The 21,055-nt window shown below is 41.3% G+C and overlaps 1 protein-coding gene across 3 annotated transcripts in view; it reads right to left on the reverse strand.

Moving 5' to 3' along the window:
• The window catches only part of ctnnd2b (catenin (cadherin-associated protein), delta 2b), a 159,641-nt gene that overhangs the window by 7,527 nt on the left and 131,059 nt on the right, over positions 1 to 21,055 (reverse strand). For all 3 annotated transcript variants that reach the window (XM_087173420.1, XM_087173422.1, XM_087173421.1), the window contains 7 exons: positions 15,593 to 15,710; positions 14,396 to 14,578; positions 9,367 to 9,540; positions 8,377 to 8,527; positions 5,757 to 6,030; positions 3,460 to 3,544; positions 3,143 to 3,269 (listed from right to left, as the gene is read on the reverse strand). In XM_087173420.1, the coding sequence (XP_087029546.1) occupies positions 3,143 to 3,269; positions 3,460 to 3,544; positions 5,757 to 6,030; positions 8,377 to 8,527; positions 9,367 to 9,540; positions 14,396 to 14,578; positions 15,593 to 15,710 (1,112 nt within the window). The remainder of the gene's footprint in view (positions 1 to 3,142; positions 3,270 to 3,459; positions 3,545 to 5,756; positions 6,031 to 8,376; positions 8,528 to 9,366; positions 9,541 to 14,395; positions 14,579 to 15,592; positions 15,711 to 21,055) is intronic.

Genomic DNA, 21,055 nt, shown 5'->3' on the forward strand with positions numbered 1-21,055 from the left:
ACCATCTGTGACTGTGTGCACACTTGTAAACTGTGAAACAAAATTAAAAAAAAAAAAGTGAAATCAGCTCCCAAACTACAGCATTTATCACTTGTCAGCTGACAGACTCATAAATCCAGTCCTGGTGATTTTTGTTGGTGGTCCATTAACCTTTTTAAATTCTCTCACATAAAGTAATTTCAAATTGGTTTGAATTATGTATTAGCGAGCGGCTACAGAGCAATATATCCAATGTAGGCTTCTAGCCATGATAGGTGTATGAGTGAAATAAACTAACGACGACTGAATGAATTGCCACAAGATTTTGTTCAGACTTTCAGACATTTGTTTTATCTGGATGGATCGCTATTAAAATTTTGGTAAATTCATGGTTTCAAGATGATAATTCCTAATGATTGCTGATCCATCAGGTCAAAATTTGAAATTTTGTTAATGACCCAATTAACATGCTAATGTTAGCATTTAGCTTAAAGCACTCACAGCCTCACAGAGTCACCAGCGTTAGAGACTCTTAGTCTTACAATTGATGTTATAGCCCCTTTCAGACGTGTGTGAATGTGACTTTTGTGTAAACATCACAACAGCCATCATCTGTATTATTAATGTGACTGTGACAGGAAGCAGAATCTTTCAGTCTGTTCCAAGTTCAACACCTGTACGACAAACTTCTACATACATACACGTCTTTCAGCAGCACGCAGGAAACCTGTTTAGTCAAAACGTTTTGTCCAGCTCATTGAAAGCTGAAATATCGTCACATATTTCATTTTAAAGTGTCTTTCCTCTGGCAGTGAGTAAACAATGAGGGCAAATACTAATCCGCTCGTTGTGCATCTTCTTGTGGATTGCTTTTGCAATTTCTCCTGAAACAGTAACAACAGGTTCTGACTCAATGTTTTATGTACAAGGGAAGTTTTCCACTGAAGGAAACATAGTAAGATTTTTCAGGCTAATTCTTACATACAGTATCAAGGTCACTCTCTCTACACCCCTGTTCCTGACATGGACAATAGTGGGATCATACCTTTACTCAATTATGCAATTATAAATTATTTTGAGTTGGTTTCAAAGAAAATGTTTTGTTCCATATTAAAACGTTAAGATTTGTCCAGCTGTGTGTCTGGGAGCTCACCGAGGAGCAGAGAATTAAATTATTGTATTTGGTTTGGACAACTGGTTTAAAGACGTGCAGCTTTAGACACTAATGAGAGCTTATGATTTAATTGTTCCCACCTTTTGGTTTTACTTTAAAACCATCACCGGGAGCAGGTAGAGGAGTTCCTCAGGGACTGACGTTGTCAACACGATGCTAGGAGCTTTGGTTGTTGACATGAGTTCGTGCTCTTTCTCTCAGAGGCACTTTAAGCCCGAAACATAATCAGCCTAACTGCCACAACTTGGTAGCTGAGCAGGCCCACATGGTGTTAATTAGCTGTAGTTTTCCTGACACCTCTACCTGTTCCTGATGAAGGTTTTAAAGTAAAACTGAAAGCTTGAAACAGCAAATGTGCGTCTGAGTAACTCTACTCTCATTTATTGCTTTTATATTTTAAAAGTCAGTGGACGTCTCACAGTTTTACAAGGTCCGTGCTGTCAGATTAATGTAAAAGCTACAGCGGCACAAAGTTAAGCATGCACACCATGCCTCACTAAGAGCACTGTAATAAATCTATTACATTATAATCTCTCGTCGCCTCTTAATAAGCCATTAAACATCATGAATGGGCGAGTGTAAAGTTGTTGAAGAGATTCTTCTTGGGTCAATCTGTCTATAAAAAACGACTGGGAAAAAGTGGTTAAAAAAACAACTTTTATAACCACATTAAGTAGCACTCCCTTCCTACACGTTCGATTTTCATTCGCCCCAGCTGCATGGATGAAATGTTGAACATCCAGTTAAGCAGTTTTCATAACGTCTTGTCATTCACTGCTCGTGCACTGTTGGCAGCAGAAATTCTCCATTAAGTTATAAGAGACTGATTTACTGGGAGAGAAGAAGGGGCGAGCGTCTCTCACACCCAGGACGGTCATTAAGTAAAGCTTCAACAGCAAAATAAGGTTTATGATCCATCACTAATGCACCCAGTGTGAAAACAGAAAAACCTTCTTCCTTTATTTCTTTAAACTTTTCGACTGCCGATTCCTCTCGGTCACCAACGATAAAATATAACACTTCAGGGCGTCGGCATTTAAGTTTTTTTTCTAATCCATTAGCGAGCGGGTCAGAACATAATCAAAGGGTAATTTAAGAGATCGATTGATAAAGATGCAACTGGAATTTGCTTTGTTACTGTTCAAATGATTATTTTTTTTCATATCACACATCGCGTGTCTGCTATTTCGGAAGTCTGTCGAGCATGCAACAGAACATTTGGAACTTCCTGTCAGAACTTTTCAAAATAAAAAGCTCGCAATAGGTTGAAATAAAGCATTGCTGCTGCTGCTGCTGCAACAAAACTTTCTTTAGCTTTTATTTTGTATGCAAAATCGCTGTGCATTGACTACAGTCACTGATGTGACTGTTTGTGTCTGTCATTCTCTCTCAACATGGATTAAAGCATAATAATCATCTTCAGGTGAGGGTCGATTCTCTATTTGGACATCATAGCTCAATGTTGGAGTCACATTTTCCTTTTGGCCCACGGGGCGTCAGTCACCAACCTCTGATGTAGATCATATGCGACACATGTATGCATTAAAAATTAGTCTATTATCATCGTTGCCTTTGGTTTCACTGGATGTCATTATTGCCCCATCGTCAGTTTCACAAGCTTTTAAACGCAGCCAAGAATTATGCTCATGTGAGCCAACGTCGTTCTTCAGAGTTTTGGCATAGGTTTAGTAAAATTCAAGGATAGTGAACATCAGAGGACATCACCATCAGTCCAGAAATACTGAGGCCTTGCACGGCTCGTATTAGTCAAAGAATCATTTCAGCAATGCAAGGGCGGGAAACTGTTATAGGAGGTAGGGTGCAAGGATTTCACTTGACAGCAGAATTATTTGTCAGTAGCCGCCACAGTGTGAAGGTTAAAGAAGACTTAAGCTGTGGTGGAGAGGTGTTTGTTTGACTGGACTATATCCGATGGCAAGAATTATGGAGGACAAAAGGGAAAGACAGGAGAGTGGGAGGTAGACTCACCTGATCGATTGTTAGGTGAGGTCCGTACGGGAGAGATGGACGGAGTACGAGAGGAAGAATAAGGTCGCTGTCTGTCTCTCTCTATCGTGGAGGAAGAGCCGACGAAATGGTACTGAGAATATCCATCCTGAGGGAGAGAGGGAGAAGACAGGGACAGGAGAGGAAGAGATGAGAGGCGGTGTTGGGAATAATACACACTTTATATGCCTCGCTAATTTCCAGCTTCCAGTCCGTCAGTGATATTTACTGAAACATCAACGTGGATGAAATATTCAGTGTTTATCCAGCCGGAGCGCACTCAGCCATGTGGACTTTACCTTTTTGTAGAGGCTGCGGAGGTCTCTGTATTGCCACATGCTGTTCAGGACTTGAGATGCTGCTTTCACCACTTTGGGACTATGTCTAGGAATTCAGCAGAGAGAAAAGAACACATACAGTATAAAGCTTGACCGTCCTTTGTTTTGTGTTTGGGAGCTATGAAAAAAAAATATCACCATTCGTAATAACGAAGAAACAGACTTGCATAAAGCTACAAACACTAAACCTGGATGTAAGACATCAGCTCACTGTAACCTCCGAAGAGGAAAGACAACCTTCTTTATCTCCTTAAATATGGCACTTAAATTGTTCTGGGGCCAAATTGCATAATTGCTTGTTTGATTGATTGATTGGCCAATATTTCACTGTGGTGTCCTCCAGGGTTTGACTCAGCTGACTAATGGCTGTGGGTCTAATTGGCTCATATGGCCTTATCAGCGCCAAGGAAATTAAACTTTATTTCTTCAAGTCATTTTGGCGAACGTTATTGTTTTGGATTCTGTGATTGCAAACCCTGCCCTCACAGTGATAACAAAGCAGGAAACTTATTCTATCCATGGATTGATATTTTCAGTCTCTCCCTCAGAAATTGGTTTCAGCCCACGGTTCTTCATAGACCATGGGCGGAAATAAATGCAATATTTGGATGGAAGTCGAAACCAAATTTGGTATTTGTTATTCAGCCCTACATGTGCAGTAAAAAATGAGTGGTGAGGACCTGAACCTGAATGTATTTACAATATAAAACATTATTAACATTATGCGATTGATATGTAGCGTATCATTTTGTTGTGAAAATAGCTTTTTAAATTCAAGGTAATGACAAAACAGCCCAAAAGAAAATAGACAACTAGGTGCTAAAGCAACGATGCGGAGTTTACGGGTCTATTTGCAGGTGGTGGTGACTGAGCATCAGCCATCAAGACGTTTTAATACGCCCTCTGAGCAGCGTTACGTCTTCAGGGCAGACCGGAAGCTACAGTGAGTCGCTATCGGACAGTGGCGAGACGGGCCGGGGCTAGCTGGTTAGCGTGCTAACTTCAGTAGAAGAAAAGACGTGATAGAGACAAGAGTTAACGTTGACGTTACTTTCCACCTCTGGAGACAGATGTTGGTAAGTGAAGGGATAAAGTTTGACGCAACTTTTCTTCTAAACAACTGTTAATGCTAACATTAGCTAATGTAGCAATAGCAAAACTTGCAAATAGCTCCTTTACAGCTAGCTGGTGAGAAACTCATGGCTAGCTAGAGCTTTTGCATGTAGTGGAATTCATACAGTTTGGTGAGGTAAAGTGTAAATTCATTTATTACATTGGTTTTAGTATAAATATCATTATTACAGACAAAAACCTTCCAAAACAGGGACACATTTAATTCCTATGGACTGTAAATTGTAATGCCCCTACTTTAACACCGGCTGGTCAACCCTCCTGCTCTCTCCCCACGTTTCCTGTCGACTATCAAGTAAAACAAATGCTAAAATAAAAAGTGTAGGCGTGCTGGTAAACACGCTGTGGGAACACTGGGGAACTACCTGGCCGAGCTTCGTTTTGACTGTAGTGACTCACAGCTCCCAAACAAGCGGCGCACTGTCACCCTCCTCCTTCCTTCCCTCCGTCCTCACCCCTGTCTCTCTCTCTCTCTGCTGCATGATTTCTCCACCCTGTCACGACCGCAGCCACGTCCCATCCTTTTCTTATTCCACAGCCAATTTGCTTACGCGCTCCTCTTGGCCGACTCCACCAATTAGCCTCCATTTATTCAGGCCTGAATATCTGTGTCTTAAATCCCCACATTTCGCCATGTGTCACACTGCTCTACCGTCTTGCTGTGTGTTAATGAGCGAAATAACCAAACGTATCCTTCTTCTACAACAGCATGCTGCCTGACTAGCATTAATGTGCAGAGGTGCGCATCTCAAATTCAACGTTAAATACACATAAATACACATTAATACACGTGAGATTTATTCAAAAGTCATTTGTATTGATTATATGTATGATTAGGTCCAATTACAGAGCTTACAATTCTGGTGATTACAGTTTAAATCTATTCTATTCTAGATCCTGGTTCAACTTTGACTGAATTCAGCGACTACGATGCAGAGTTAGTTTTTTAAACTACTTCAAGATGTACCTGCGGCTTTACATTTTTTTTCAGATATCCATTTAAAACTTTTTCTAATGCTTTGTGAATACAACATATTAACATAAGTGTTTCCTAAGGATGGCATCCCATGATTTCTATCTTCCTATAAACCCTCTTCCATCCGTCAACATCCTCCCATTCGGCTTACTTGTCTCCTTTGCTGCGGGCGATGCCGATGAGCTTCTCGATGCCGCCGGCGTCCCTCAGAGCCTTCGTGTTCTCCATGTTCTTGGTGATGACCTCGTGCAACGCGCAGCAGATAGCCGTGATGGTGTCGTCCGACATGGTCTTCCCCACCAGGCCGCTGTTGTTGGCGCTGCCCCCGCCTCCGCCTCCTCCTCCTCCTCCTCCACCGCCGGTGCTGTTGTTGTTGTTGCTGCCTCCGGGCAAACGGTGCACCAGGTCCCTCATGGCGTATTTACCTGTGGGCATGGCAGGGGAGGAAGAGAGCGGAGGTGGGGTGGAAATAATGTAGGTTAAAGGGTTAGAGATGGAAAGGATGACAAAGGGTGGAAATGGGAATAAAAATAAAAACCGTTTGTGATGCCAATTGTGATCAGAATGTGTTTATCACGTGCGTTTAATCTAACGTGAATATATACAAAGCTACAACTGATTCACGCAAAGGAAAAGACGTGTGGCGCTGAACTTGAATTATAGTACAGATTAACTTTATATGATACTTTCTGTTGTTATACAGAATATAGTGAAGGTGGGAACGACCGCGGGCTGGTACAAACCATATGCTCCCGTGAGAGATAGTTCAGACATTAAAGTGACAGTTCAGGAGGCGTGGGCTTGTGTGAGGCACTTATCTATTGTCAGTGTGTTAGCTGCAGTAGATTCATATCAGTGCTCTCTACTGCCATAGATACTTAAAGATCCAAGATAATTTGATGTATGACAATAACTATAAATATAAATTTGGGATGATAGGTTAAAGGAAATTTAATCTACTCTCTTTTTAAAGAAAAAGCAAAAAATAAAAAAATAAAAGCCCTGACCGTCTTCCGTGCTCGGGAAGTAAAAACCCCAGCCTGGCTCTGCGGCTGTCAGACAGCTGATGGAGACACGGCCACGTGATCCAACACCAACTGACTACATTTCCCATGACAGCTAAATACTGCTGTGAGGCAATCTTGTCCACTGTGCTCTCTGCCCCTCATTTCGATTGGGTCATCCCTCTGGGGTGGATGGAGGAGAAGGAGCACATCACGGCCCGCTGACAGTTCACGTCCACACTACACGCGCTTCCCTGCCGTGATAAAGCTGCTGGTGTACAAAGCACCGACTGCAGGTTCTGTCAATTAATACATGACGGCAAACTAATACTAGATATAATAATAACACTTATATGTTATTATGCACATTATGCCACTTCCCAAACTGTTGAAAAATGGTAATTTACTGCAGCGAGACAACTGTTGGCAGAAATGACTCAACACGTGTTGCAAGACGTGATTACATGAATAAACTTTAAACACGTTTGTGTGTTGAAATCACAACACGCTGTCAAATAAAAATTAAAAACTAGATCAGTGCCTCCGACTAATAAACACACTCACTCACTTCAACTTTCTTATTGACTTTCTCATTTTCAGCAATAAAAATAAACATAATTTTCTCTCCAGATCATCAAAGCAATTCACACTGATAAACTAGCTTATTACAGTGAGTTATCAAACATAATTTGGCCATGTAAGCAGCTTCATTTAACTATCGCCATACACTCACAGTATTGGCAATATTCACATGATTACAAACATACACGCAGTGAAAGTGAATCTCTCGATCTGGTTTGGTAACATTGCAGCAGTAAATCAACAGTTGTCTCACAGCGGACGCGTGTGTGCAGACAGTATTGGTATCTACTGCTGAAAGCTCTGCGGCCTCAGCTGCACAACATGCCGTGTGTCTCTTTACGCAATGTCATCGTGTTAACGCAACGCAAAGTGAGGACGGGACAGTGCGTCCTGTCAGAATATACATGCGTGTCCTGTGGCGGAGCGATACAAGACAAGGCATTACAACCTACATACTGCTATACACATGCATGGTTGCATTTTCTCACACACACACACACACACACACACACACACACACACACACACACACACACACACAGCTTAGCTCAGAGCTTCGAGCATCAGACAAAGTGGAAGAAGGCATGCGGTTGTTGCTATGGGGACCAACAGAACAGGCACAAAACATCACTTGTCTCCAAAGGAAAATCAAGCGTCAAACGATCAGTCAGAGCGACGCTGCTATCTGCTCTAAGAAGGAAACTATCTGCACACAGAGGACGAAGCATTATAAAACCATTTATCTCTTTTTCTTTCATTGCAGACGAATCCACAAAAACCCACTGCCTGCGTGCCGTTCGTAACGGCAATAATCCTCTGCCCAAATGACATTTTAACAGCTGTGTTAAAAAAAAAAGAAAAAAAACACTGCTGAATGTGTCCACTTTAACAAGTCTCATATTATGCATTAAAGCAAGTGAGTAATTCTGCAAGTGGGTCAGGATAACTGCTCTTGATTTCAGTGCCATTATCTTCAATTAAGGCAGAATTAAGCACATTACTCCACTAGTCAAGAAAATAACACACAACAAAATGCTTGAATAAAGTTGATTTGCTTTGGAAATTATGCAATAACCCACTGAAAGGATATTTCTTCTGTCTTCTTTCTTTTGTCCCCCCAGACTGTGTGCGTGTCTCTTTGTGCGACTGCAGTGTTTTTTGTTTGCCTGTGAAGTAACTACTCACCGATGAGCTCCTTGTTCCTGATGTCCAGAGCCATGTTTCTGAGCGCGGTGGCCACGGCACACACCACCCGGTCGTTGTCTATCCTCAGCAGCTCCACCAGGATCGGGAGGCCCTTCTCTTTACGCACTGCGGCACGGATATACACCGACCACTGGGGCAGGAGAAAAGTTAGGGACGGAGAGATCAGCGATTTGTTTTGATGTGCTGTTATTCATGCATCTTCCTTTTTTACTTATCATTGTTGTCCAGATTGATGCCCCTTTATTGATATTCATTTTCATTCATTTGACCTCAGAAGTCTCAGGATTAAGTCATCAGAACACATCCTCTGGAAACCATGAAAGTCTGCTTGAGATTTGGTGCTAATAAGTAGCTGTTGAGATAATGAACTGATGGTGGCAGTAGGAAGATTGATCATCCTCTGGGAACCATGACATCATTTGTTGTTATCATGTGAGCGACCTCTGCTGAGGCAGAACATGTGAACTGACTTAAAGCTCTGGAAACAGCAAGTATGATATCTTTTTGTTCGAATCCACTGATACAGTTTATGTAATGAGAACATTTTTTTTATTTCTGATTGTTAAGAGTTTTTGCCCAAAAGCTTGATACTGTTCACATCCTGACTATCTTCAGATCAAAATCACTGATGCTGCAGTAATGATCTTATGGTCCTCCCGTATAATTCAAGCCATTATCTGTAACACACTGATGAAAATATAAAGCTTTTATCATATTTTCCTGACTTGAGTCTTTTAAATTTCATAACATAAAAGTGGTGATTTCAGAGAGATGTGTGCACTCACGCTTGAGGAAATTTAAAAGGGGCAGTAGGTGACGTTTTTCTATCCCACAGCACAACATTTTTTTTTTGCCGTGTGCTGAAATTTCTCCCTCTAAAATACCTTCTGGCACCCACTGGAATTTCATCACACTTCTGCAGATGCCCTTTGGTATCACAATGACACAGCCACAGCACCGAGTCCTTACCTTCCAGCTGCCAGCAGCTAGGTTCTGCAGAGCCCCAGCTGCTCCCTCCAGGGTGTCTGGGTTGGAACACTCAGACAGCAGTGTGAGGTAGGGCTTGACGATGGTGGGGTGCCATAACATCTGGATGCCTTTCGGGGGCTCCGCCAAGTCTGGAAACGGGCCGACGCCGTCCCACTGCGGAAGATGAGACGTGATTCAAGATAGGAGAGCACTTTGAGTTCTGCGTGAGGCGGGGTTTGACAGTGGTGGCGTGCCAGCACGGTCCCCTCAGGCAAGAGCAGGAAGAGGAGCGAGAGAGAAGGTTTACTATTCATGAGCAGCGTATAAATAAGCTGGCATTCATCTATTTGTGCATTTTGTTTCTCTATCTCCTCTGTAATTGAAATCTGACATTTTCTCCTGCATTGATGGTGCAGACACACACACACACACACACACACATACTATACATCAATTACAGCTGTGAAAATCCTGGCTCCTGAATACTGGAGATTTCTTAGTCAACCTGCAACGTAATTTATTCATAATTCAGATTAGTGGCACTGAAGAGTGACAACAGTGTATTGATGAGTTTAGTTGCTGTCCTGGACCTGATATGAGATATTTTGTTATAAACATCCCCCTTCCTTTTGGAGATATGAAGAGCGCTGCACATTAAAACTAAAATATAACAGAAGATCACTGCTGTTCATCCGGGACGGCAGACTGGAGGTGGCCAATAACTCAGTATTAATTTAATGAACTTTTAAATTAATCATAGATCATAATTAATTAACATTAATTAACATTAATTATTCTTATCAAGCTGGAATTTAGTTATTGAGGTTTTTGTTTTATATTTTTGTCTGGTTGATTTGAACATTTTTTATTTCACACAATTCACACACATTTCCTGTTATGTGTTATAAATTGATGCCAGAAAATATTTATGTGTTTATTTATATAAATAATTAGGCATGAAGCTAGCCTCTGTCTTGCTTGTTCAAGTAAACTATGCAGTGAAACAAAGCTACATTAGTCTGATGTTACATTTTCCTTATCATACTTACAGTGATAACATTTACTAGCTCTACATGAACAATATTACTTCTGTATTTCAGCATATTTAAGAGCCCTTCACAGGATTCTAGTTCAGCCTGAAACATTAAAACGTCAACAACCCGACGAAGCTAACATTAGCTTATTTAGCTAGCTAGCTACAGCTGTTAAAGTTAAACTACTGACAAGTTTCAGCTGGAAAAACTGATGGAAGCTGGCTAGAAATCACCATCTGAAATCAAGACCAATTGGTTTTAAAGAAACTGTGAATTTTGAGCAGTAAATCAGATATTTTTATCGCTGTAAACTGCAAATGAAAGGCTACACAGGAATAGCAACAGGGAGGAGGGGCGGTTAGCAAACCTTTTACACAACATATGACAACATCCAAACAAAAGTGGTTTTCCTGCACATAGTAGCTATTGTGGAATATTTATGTTATAGTATTGTATTTTTGTTCAGCTGTACACCTGTCTTCTTTTACACTTTGTTCTGTGCTCTGTCCACAGGTGTGTTCTTGTTGTTGATGCTCCCTCTTGTCATTACATAATTTCATCTGACGTTTGTTTTGTATAGAAAAACATATCACCTCCCGTCCTCCTTCCATCTGCAATGACATAATCCCACATGGCATCTGTCGAGGCTCTGCGATTTCTCCAACACACTGCATTTAAATTAAATCTCGTTTTTTGTTCAATCATTGTCTTCCTTTGATTCCCTGTTGGTCTTTGATCTTATTAGTCTACTACTTCCTCTTTTCCCTCTCTTTTCTATCCTCCACTTTACCCCAATTTCCCTCTCCTCTCCTCTCCTCTCCTCTAATTACCCCACATTTGATGGAGTTTTGCCCTCTCCAACAAGCTCCCCAATCTCCACTTCATGGTAATCACCCACAGCTGCACTGGAGTGGAGACAGACAGATAGAGGGGTTACGTATTATTATCATAGAGAGGTTATGATTTATCCTTTTTTATTTTCTGATCCCAGGGTTACTTCTTAGATCCCTCCTCCCCCCTCTGGTTCTGCCTGGATACACAAAAAGTTTGTTGAGGTTTCGCTCGACAAATGGAAGTTAAAGGCCGGGTTCATCTCTACCATTTTTTAAAAAACATCTCCTTTCTCTGTCTTTGGAAGAAATGAAAGAGAGAGAGAGAGAAAAACCCCCCCCCAAAAAAACCAGCATGCAGGGCTAATGAGCAATTCACCCCGATCCCCCCGGAAGTGTTGGGTTTTCAATCCCCACAGCTTCACTAGAAGTTGTAAAAGACGTCTTCCACTCAACCAGAATGCGATGCTGATTGCTTATTAGCATGACAAGAGGTTAGATCCTACTCCAAGGAAGCCGCTCGGTTTCTGCCAATTCTTCCAACTAAAGGAGCGCTCATTTTCTTAACTAAAGGCAGGATGAAACTCTGCCTGTTGGCAACAGATGGACACAGCACAGGAAATCAGCTCGGTGTTTCCGAGTCTGAGCGCAGGTAGTCATGGTACAGGAAGTGAAAATCAGTTTAATCTGCAGGTAAAGCCATAATCTCCTGCTGCTTCCGCTGCTGTGTAATAAATAACATAATATCTTGTGCTGATAACTTCGTCACGTCATCAAGCCTTTTCTTGATATATGTAATTGTGGGGTGATGGACGTGACCCTAAATAATCCAGGTGGTACGTGAATGTCAGTGGCTCAATATCAAAGAAAACTGCATTCATAAATATTCATTTGAGACTAGAACCATGTGTGAACTGAGCAAAAGTTTTAAAATGGAAACCTCACAGAGCTCCGTTAAAGGATGAGATACTGAATCTCACATTTAACAAGTGATACCTGCTGTTAGACAAGACAGATAACAGGATGATATGAGTGAAAACACACACTGGGAGGGATAGTGTCTTTGTTAACTTCATAAAATACACACAAGCTAAAATGGTGTTTTATACAATATCTATATATAAATATCAATATATACTAATGTTCTTATGTTTGAATACGGCAAACGCCTCATACATTATACACTTAGTGAGTAAATGAAGATTTTACGTGGTCATTAAAATCATATTAGATCATATAATGTTGTGAAATGAAAGGGAACATAAAAAGAGGGAGAGAAATTTTAGTCATTAGTTTTTGTCAATAAAAACTAATGACATTTTTAGTCTCGTTTTCATCAGGGAAATTTTAGTCTAATTTTTCTCATGCGATTTTAATTGTTACGTCTTCCGATCATTTTGAAGCGACAGCTGTTGCCATCTTTGTTTTTCGTCACCATGACAACCACCACAGAACCACCCCCCTCTGCTCCTCATCACTCACATGCCGACGCCACTCCCGTGTTCCCTTAAAAACCTGTTACATAACATCTGGCTTCAGCGTCAGATGACGTCAGTGAACAGCCAGAGGAAGGTGACGGCCGTCGCTACTCCTGGAACTTACTCACACCTTCTGATAGCAACATGAAAAAGACAGCTGACTGAAAATAACGTAGGTAAATTCAGCCTATAAATCTGTTCGTCTTATACAACAGTAGTGCAGCAGGTCAAGCAGCTAAATCCAGAAATATACTGTGTGATTAGTTTTTATTCTTTGACCAAAAAAAATGTAATAAAATTTGTCTTAGTTCTTGTTTTCAAAGGTTCATCATCATCCACAGAGCGTCCACCTCTGTATCTGGCTGTCCCTTCTTGTTGATGTCTCTTCTGATGAGAGCCGCTCCAGACTCTGCCTCGTCTCTCACGGCCCCTGCAGCTTTCAGGCGTGTGAAGCTTTGAGACAGTAATTTACAAGCTCAGCTCTGAATCGACATACAGTGGCTACACTGCTGCGCAACAAAACTAGTTCGTTTCCCGAGGGATCTGTGTCCATGCGTTGTTTTCTTTTTACCCACAGTGACAGTGACGTTGTGAGTCCGTCTGTCTGATCTTTGTCTGTGTGAAAGCGTCACAACCTGCGAGATACAGCCACGAAACTTTACAGGTGTGTAGCTGAGATCAGTGGTAATAGCTACATTATTAAATGACTCCGGGCTCGGACTCCCGGGTCAGACTGTGGACGTGTCACGGCCGATGGTCTGCAGTTCCTCCGGTCTGAGCTCGCTCGTAAAGGAGGGTCCGCTTGTGATGCAAACTTTTTCAGTCGAGTCGAAAACATTTCAACTTACCCGAATTTGTGCTGCTCACAGCAAACCTGCATCCACTCACTTCTTTTTTGAGCCCTCATCATTGCAGAACACATTTACTTTAGTGCAAATGCTGAGTTTTGGAATAAAGGTATCTCTCAAAACCACAGTCTTGCTCCTTGAATATGTCTGAGGGAGCTCAGGGGATATATAGTGTAAATAAATACATATTTTTGTGGAGGCAAGCAGAGGACAGCAGCCTTCAGCTCAGACCGAACCAATCATCAGCTTTCCTGCATCACAGGACTGTTTAGAGCAGAATTTATTTTCAGTCCGATCAAACCAGAATCACTGATACTGATACCGATAATTTGTATTATTAAGAGTGGCTTATGTACTTTCAGGCAGGGGGAGAGCAGCGTCATGATTTATGAGGTCTATGTATCATCAGATGGCTAATGTTTAATACATTTCAATGACCAATTAATGATTTGGCAAAAGTTAGCAATCATTTTAAGGAGTTGCGAGAATTTATAAGAAGAACAGCAGTGACAGTTTTTCTCTGAAATGAGTCCAACATAGAAAAACAGAGAAGTGTGGACTGGTATCAATCCTTCTGAGGCTGGAATTGAGCTTCAAAAATGAGACGTAGCATCGATATTTTCAGGATCAATTCGCCCACCTCTGCGCAGTGGAAGTTACAGTAATTCGATGGTAGTTTCTGAACCCCTCGCCCTCCCCCGCTCAAACAAGAAACCCGGTGAATCTCCAGTAACACCTGAACTAGCTAGCTGAGGTGAAGCATCAGTATTTGACTGAATCAAGACTGAAATCAAGAGACGTGAACACTGAGATTGATCCAACGCTCTGTCTCTTCTCACCTGGTCGTGTCCCTTCTTTTTCTTCTTCTTCTTGCCCCAGCATCCGGAGCTCTCTGCGTCCTTCCCGCCGGTGTCACATAACAGACCGTCCAGCTCCTCCGACCCCCCCTGCTGGCTGTGAGATGTCTCTGCGGCCAGACGGTACGACAAGTTCCTCAGGATGCACACACAGTTCTCCACGGTCTGACGGAGGGAGGGCGGGAAAAGAAGAGAAGAGGAGAGGAGAGAGATCGAGATGAAAAGGAAAGAAGTGTGGAGAAAAACAGACGTAGAGATGAAGGAGGGACAGATGGCGAACAGACAAATACACTTACAACGATACAGTACACACATATGCACACACACACACACACACTATACAACGATACTGCGCAGTGCAGACTGTTTATACATTTCATAAACCCACCAAATATATACACACATAGACTTACACACATGATGTGTGCGTAGTATAGACACACACACACACACACACACACACACACACACACACACACACACACACACTAATCCTATTGTTGTTGGTGGCTGTGCAGTCACAGACTTTGAACTTGTGAAGGATTTCTGCGGATTAAGAACTTCACGTCTCCTTGTGAAGAGCCTCCACTCAACACACCGACACTCACACACATCGAACACACATTTACACAGGACGCACATACACCACACAGGCACATGCACGTGCACATGGATGCTCACAGGCTCACATAAAAGCACACACACTCTCTCTTTCTCTAGTGATGTTTCTGTGTCACTGGCCATCTGGGTTGAGTAATATATGGTACACTGTAAAATAAAATGACAGGATAAGGCAGCTCCTGTATTTTTGCATATGCACAACTATCTGCTTTAGTCTTGTATTTTTTTTAATTATTTTGAGTATGTAGTATATATCGGTCATTAACATACAAACCGCAGGCAAACAACTTAAATTAAATTAACATGCATATACAGTGTACACAGAAACTCTGCAAAGGCAAAGATAACTGATGCAAAGTTATGTAAATGATAGATAATCTTTACATTGTAATCATCATGAAACATGTTTGCAAAGGAAAATCAAACAGTTGTATTTGAGCTCTTGAACACAAACATTCAGACACATACACACACACACATCACTTCTATCATTGTATGCATGTTTTTGTGTGTGTGTGTGTGTGTGTGTGTGTGTGTGTGTGTGTGTGTGTGAGTTACCTTGCTGTCAATCTCACTGCTTCCCAGAGCGGTCTGGATGACGTAGAGCAGAGCGTCTGTCAGGCCCTCACACTCCCTCATCCTCCTGCGGGCCTCCTCACCTGCCGAACTCACATTCCTGTTACACACACACACACACACATTTTTGTAATACACAGTACTTAAAATCTTCCAGTAGTTTCAAGAGAGCACACGTGTATATATCGTCTGTGTGACGGAGGGGAGAGAGAGCCAGATTATTAAAGATGGCGTGGAGATGCTCGTGCCCTCAGTGTCTGTGAGAAATGAAACCAACGCTGCCAAAACTCCATTAGTCGCATTTGCTTTCCCAGGTCTTTAATAACAATTATCCTCATTTTAGCCTCAAGCAAATTTGTGCAATATGACACATTTCAAGACATTTTTATCACACAAATGAACAACAAATACAGAATTACACATAATCATCGTTCATCTGCTTATACGTGTCTCAGCACTCCACTGGCCTTTATTTGGCTTTTTCCTGTCATGACGAGTGTTATCATGAGGCGCTGTGGAGGCCGCAAGTTTTAAATGAGTTTGTCCGTCAGTCATGCGATGTCGACAAGCGTGACCGAAGGTTAGCGTGTCACATTCAGAACGTCACTGGTGGCTTCATTAACACTTGACACAAACAAACACATGAGCGACTGAGAGGAGGAGGACCGCCGAAAAATATACTCAAGGCAAACACTTGCACACTGTAGCATTTTAATGGTTATATTAGTGCTGAGACGCTGACCCGAACCGTAACCCCTGTAATCAAACAACACCGTTAACAAGAAGACTGACAGTCTCTCCTGGCCTCACACGCAAAATCACATTTTACATTGTGTGATAATTCTGCATAAGGTTCCAGTGGAGTAGCAGATATTAATTCCAGACCTATGAATCACCGTCCACATCTCTGATTAAAATAGGTGCTAATTGTTATTTCCAGTTGGAGAAGCAATTGACCGATAAGAGCTTTGTAGGCAGGGATTAAGATAGGGGACGTTCTCTTCCTACATAGCTAGCCGGCTACATGCTACGCACAGTGTCGTCACATGAGCGGCAGAAAAATGGCAGACGAAAGTGAAAAGTAGCCGAACAGTTGGTTGTAAGTCCACTCACCAAAATAACAGGTCTTAAATTTGCTTATTTCTTCAATTATCATGTAAGACGTTAAGTTAGCTACGTGTAGCAACAGCTGTCAACTACTACTAACTACTTAGGACAAATGAAAACCAAATGACCTCCCCTCCCAAATAGAAATGTTAGCTAACTTGAACACATCAGACTGAATGAATGAAGTGAAACAACGGGAGAATTCAGTCTTATTAGATCAGAAAATCAGATTTCCCTACAAAATTTCCCTACAAATGGTGGATGGAGCAAAAGGCCTTTGACACTAAAGGAATTTTCGAGGGAAAATGCACAAAAACACACATCAACTACAATTTACATTCAAGGTAAAAACAAACTCTCACATTAACTCCTTGTAAAAAGCTGCTGCAATCAATATTCTTTTAGTAACTATTAACCAAATAACTTTATGACAGGGGTAATGATGACACTTACTGTCACATAACTGCAGTCCCCCCATCTCCAGAGAGTATTTTAGCCTCTTTTATCTAAAAGCCCAATTTGCTGTTTGGTTCTTTTCGCACTTATAAAGCTCATTTCCAGGCGCAGCAGGCTGCTGTTTTCTGAGAACCAGCTTTGATAAAAACTAATGTACTCTACCTTCCCAACACTAAACAGCACACCCAAAAGAAATTAGCAACTAGCTGATGAACAGAGTGTGGCATTAGCATCACACACATAATGTTGCTGCTTGTCCATCTTTAGTGTATATGTAGGCAACAGTTTGCTAGCATGTTAGCCATATCAGTTTTGTTTGCTAGCATGTTTCCCATATCAGTTTTGTTTGCTAGCATGTTAACCATATCAGTTTTGTTAGCTAGCATGTTTGCCATATCAGTTTTGTTAGCTAGCATGTTAGCCATATCAGTTTTGTTTGCTAGCATGTTAGCCATATCATTTTTGTTTGCTAACATGTAAGCCATATCAGTTTTGTTAGCTAGCATGTTTGCCATATCAGTTTTGTTAGCTCACATGTTAGCCATATCAGTTTTGTTAGCTCACATGTTAGCCATATCAGTTTTGTTAGCTAGCATGTTAGCCATATCAGTTTTGTTAGCTAGCATGTTAGCCATATCAGTTTTGTTAGCTAACATGTTAGCCATATCAGTTTTGTTAGCTAGCATGTTAGCCATATCAGTTTTGTTAGCTAGCATGTTAGCCATATCAGTTTTGTTAGCTAGCATGTAAGCCATATCAGTTTTGTTAGCTAACATGTTAGCCATATCAGTTTTGTTAGCTAGCATGTAAGCCATATCAGTTCTGTTAGCTAGCATGTTAGCCATATCAGTTTTGTTAGCTAGCATGTTAGCCATATCAGTTTTGTTAGCTAGCATGTTAGCCATATCAGTTTGATTATCCCATAAAATGTCAAATGTGCATGTGTGGTTTTCAGTTTGTTGTGGATCTCTGCCCCTAAGTGGCAACATAAATAAATAAATGAATAAATGAATGAATGAATAAATAGTGCTAAGTAACAAGGATGATGTTCATCTTTGCTACTGAAGGACCACAGGTGTCAAAGACAAATGATGCCAGTTTGAAATCACGTCAAGGTTTTTTTTTTCCATCTGGACTAACCTGAGTCTGTTAAGGTCGCGTATTGAATGTACCATCAGTTTTAAATGAAGTGTGACCTTAAATGTGGATTATTTTAGTTTCAGTTTATTTTACTCTGACCCTCAGTGGAGTCTTCGTTCTATTAAACTACATGAGCATCATGTTTTAATTATACAGTCAAATAACCACTGGAATCTTTTAAGGGTGTTGACAAGCTGTTGTGTTCTAGTCTGCAACTCTGCAGGCCTTTAACTTGAGCCTTGCTGCAACGTTACCTGAGTACACACACAAATCATGCATACACAATAGGGCACTGACTGAAGTTACCTGCACCGTGCACCACATGACTAAGGGCGCAAAAAGACTAATACAAAAATAAAAGCACTTGAATGATACTTTGAAACCACTTAATGCGCTTCTTTCTTTCACACATTTCCTTGATTTTGGTTACTACCTGTTAATGGATTCAATTCAATTAACCTCAGTAAATGTGGCATAATTAATCCCTCTGAAGCGTTCCCTTGCAAGGCAATGGGGCTGCAGATTATCTCTCATTTAGATCTTTCAGTGTGAAGAAGCTAAATAATGAGAGAGGGAGAGGAAAATACATCACAACCACACTGCAGGAAAAAGGTTATGTGTCTACAAGGGGAGCTTTCAAACAGAAACAGAATTGGATTAATCCATAGTGTGCCGCTGCTGAGAGAAAAAGTGCACTGACAAAAATGTCAATCTTTTGGAAACAGCAGGGAGCGACTGTTTGTTTGTCATTAATTGTGTAATCAAAAGCAGAGTTCTGCTGGACGCCTCTGCGTGTGTGTGAATTGCGTTTTTGTCAGATTGAATTTCTAGAATTTTATCTCGTATATTCAAAGAAACAATCAAGCCATTTAATAAAATACACCAACTAATGTAAGATACAAGTGATTCAACCACTTCATGAAGACTTCAAAAATATTTGCTGTTAATGACTCTCTAGCTGTGTCTACATTCTCCACACAATATAGAATTTATGATTCAACATATGTATGTTTTAGTATGTTCAATTTAGTATAAGATGTGGTGTCAGGCGTGCAGACAATATGCAAGTGTGGAGCAAATTGTCCTCACATGTTCAAAGCTCTCCTGTACTCTTGGTTACCATAGAAACAACCTGGTCTGGGGACGATATGACGGACAGTAAAGGAGGAGCTGATTTAAGGAAAATTCAAATTTAAAAGGTTCTTTCTTTAGTGTTACTCAAGCAAAAGACAACAACAAAAACAACATCTACCTAACGACACCTTACACAAACACATGGACGACTTGCATTGTTGGACCATTTTCACCGTGGAAGAATTTACCTGCTTCAGGACCCTGGGGCGTTAATAAGCCAATGTTACCCTCTGTTTCACCCACTCTCTGTACACTGTGTACAGTTTTCTTTCATAGCACCCAGCGTGGCTCGTCATAAATGACTTATTGTACCCACTGGTTTTCCATATGGCTTTGAAAGAGGTATTAAATTGCTTTCTATTTGTTATTAAAAAGGTCTTTAAAAGTCTTAAATGATTTTGGTGCAGGAACCCTGGCTGAAATAAAGAGATTAATTAATTGCCAGGCTAGCTAGCTCTGAGAGTTCAGACTCAGTGCTTCATGTAACATTCATTCTTTGCAATATAATTAATTAAAGTGACCTGGACCCAGATAAGTTGCAGAAAAATTGACAGACGGATTACCCAATTAAACAATAATTAATTTAACCTCATTCTTCTTTAAGTTTTTTGCAAGCTAGTCTTTACTGGATCTCATGTCTAACTAGCTAAACTGACCAGAGAAGAGACCTTAGTTGCTGGTTACTGGGAATACTGGTCCCACTGCCTTGACCATAGGTGGTACTGGCTCAGCTTTGGCAAACAGCGGCATACTGCTGCTTCTCTACTGGATAACATATGCTGGTTAAACTATGCCCAGGAAGGTAACGGCACGGGAAGCCTCACAGCTAATCTCTTTATTTCAGCCAGGGTTTCTGCAGTAAATATATATATATATGGCAGCCAACTCTAGACCTTTGGAAATGAAATCTAAAACTTCTTACTTCCTTTTTGAGGGAACTGACTTTGACTGACAACACTGTTAAGACTGCAGACACCCTCATTTAGCACGCCAGCTAACAGCTACAGCTGCTGAGCCGCTTCTCTCCACGGAGGAAAGGGATTCCAGGTGTCTTTACACCTGCGGGAATAAAGATTTCAAGCAAAGACACAGACCCGGTCTGCTCTGCTCTGCCTGTCTCACACTGTAATGTTTAGAAATACACAACATGTAAGCACAAAAACTGGATTTATGAGGGGGGGGGGGCTACATTTCAGTTAATAAAGCAGGACCCACCTCAAGAGCCTCGTCTTGTCAGTTCATATTTTCATCTAGTCGTGCTCGTTCTAAAGGTTACAACAACACCAACTGCCTTACTACACACAGGTTGCTGCTTTCCTCTTGTCGTTTTAGTGAGGCTGGGAGAGACGGATGCATTCACAGCTTTTAAATACAGTATCTGGCTGGTAGTAATGGCTCAGTGTTTCAGCTTGTAAACACAGTAAATAACAAGCTGGGCTTGAACTTGCTCCTCAGTTAATGCTGCTCCTTCTGCTGTCACTCCTGCAAATTCAATACAGATAATTCATGTTCAGCAGTGTAGCAGCACAAGTTTCCGTGCTTCCTGTTGGTTTGGCACGACAGCACACACACACACACACAAACACACAAACACACACACACACACAC

This window comes from Seriola lalandi, unplaced genomic scaffold (assembly GCF_002814215.2).
Source record: "Seriola lalandi dorsalis isolate HSWRI2012SDOR001 ecotype SW California unplaced genomic scaffold, Sedor1 jcf7180002054208, whole genome shotgun sequence".
Classification (NCBI taxonomy): Eukaryota; Metazoa; Chordata; class Actinopteri; order Carangiformes; family Carangidae; genus Seriola; species Seriola lalandi.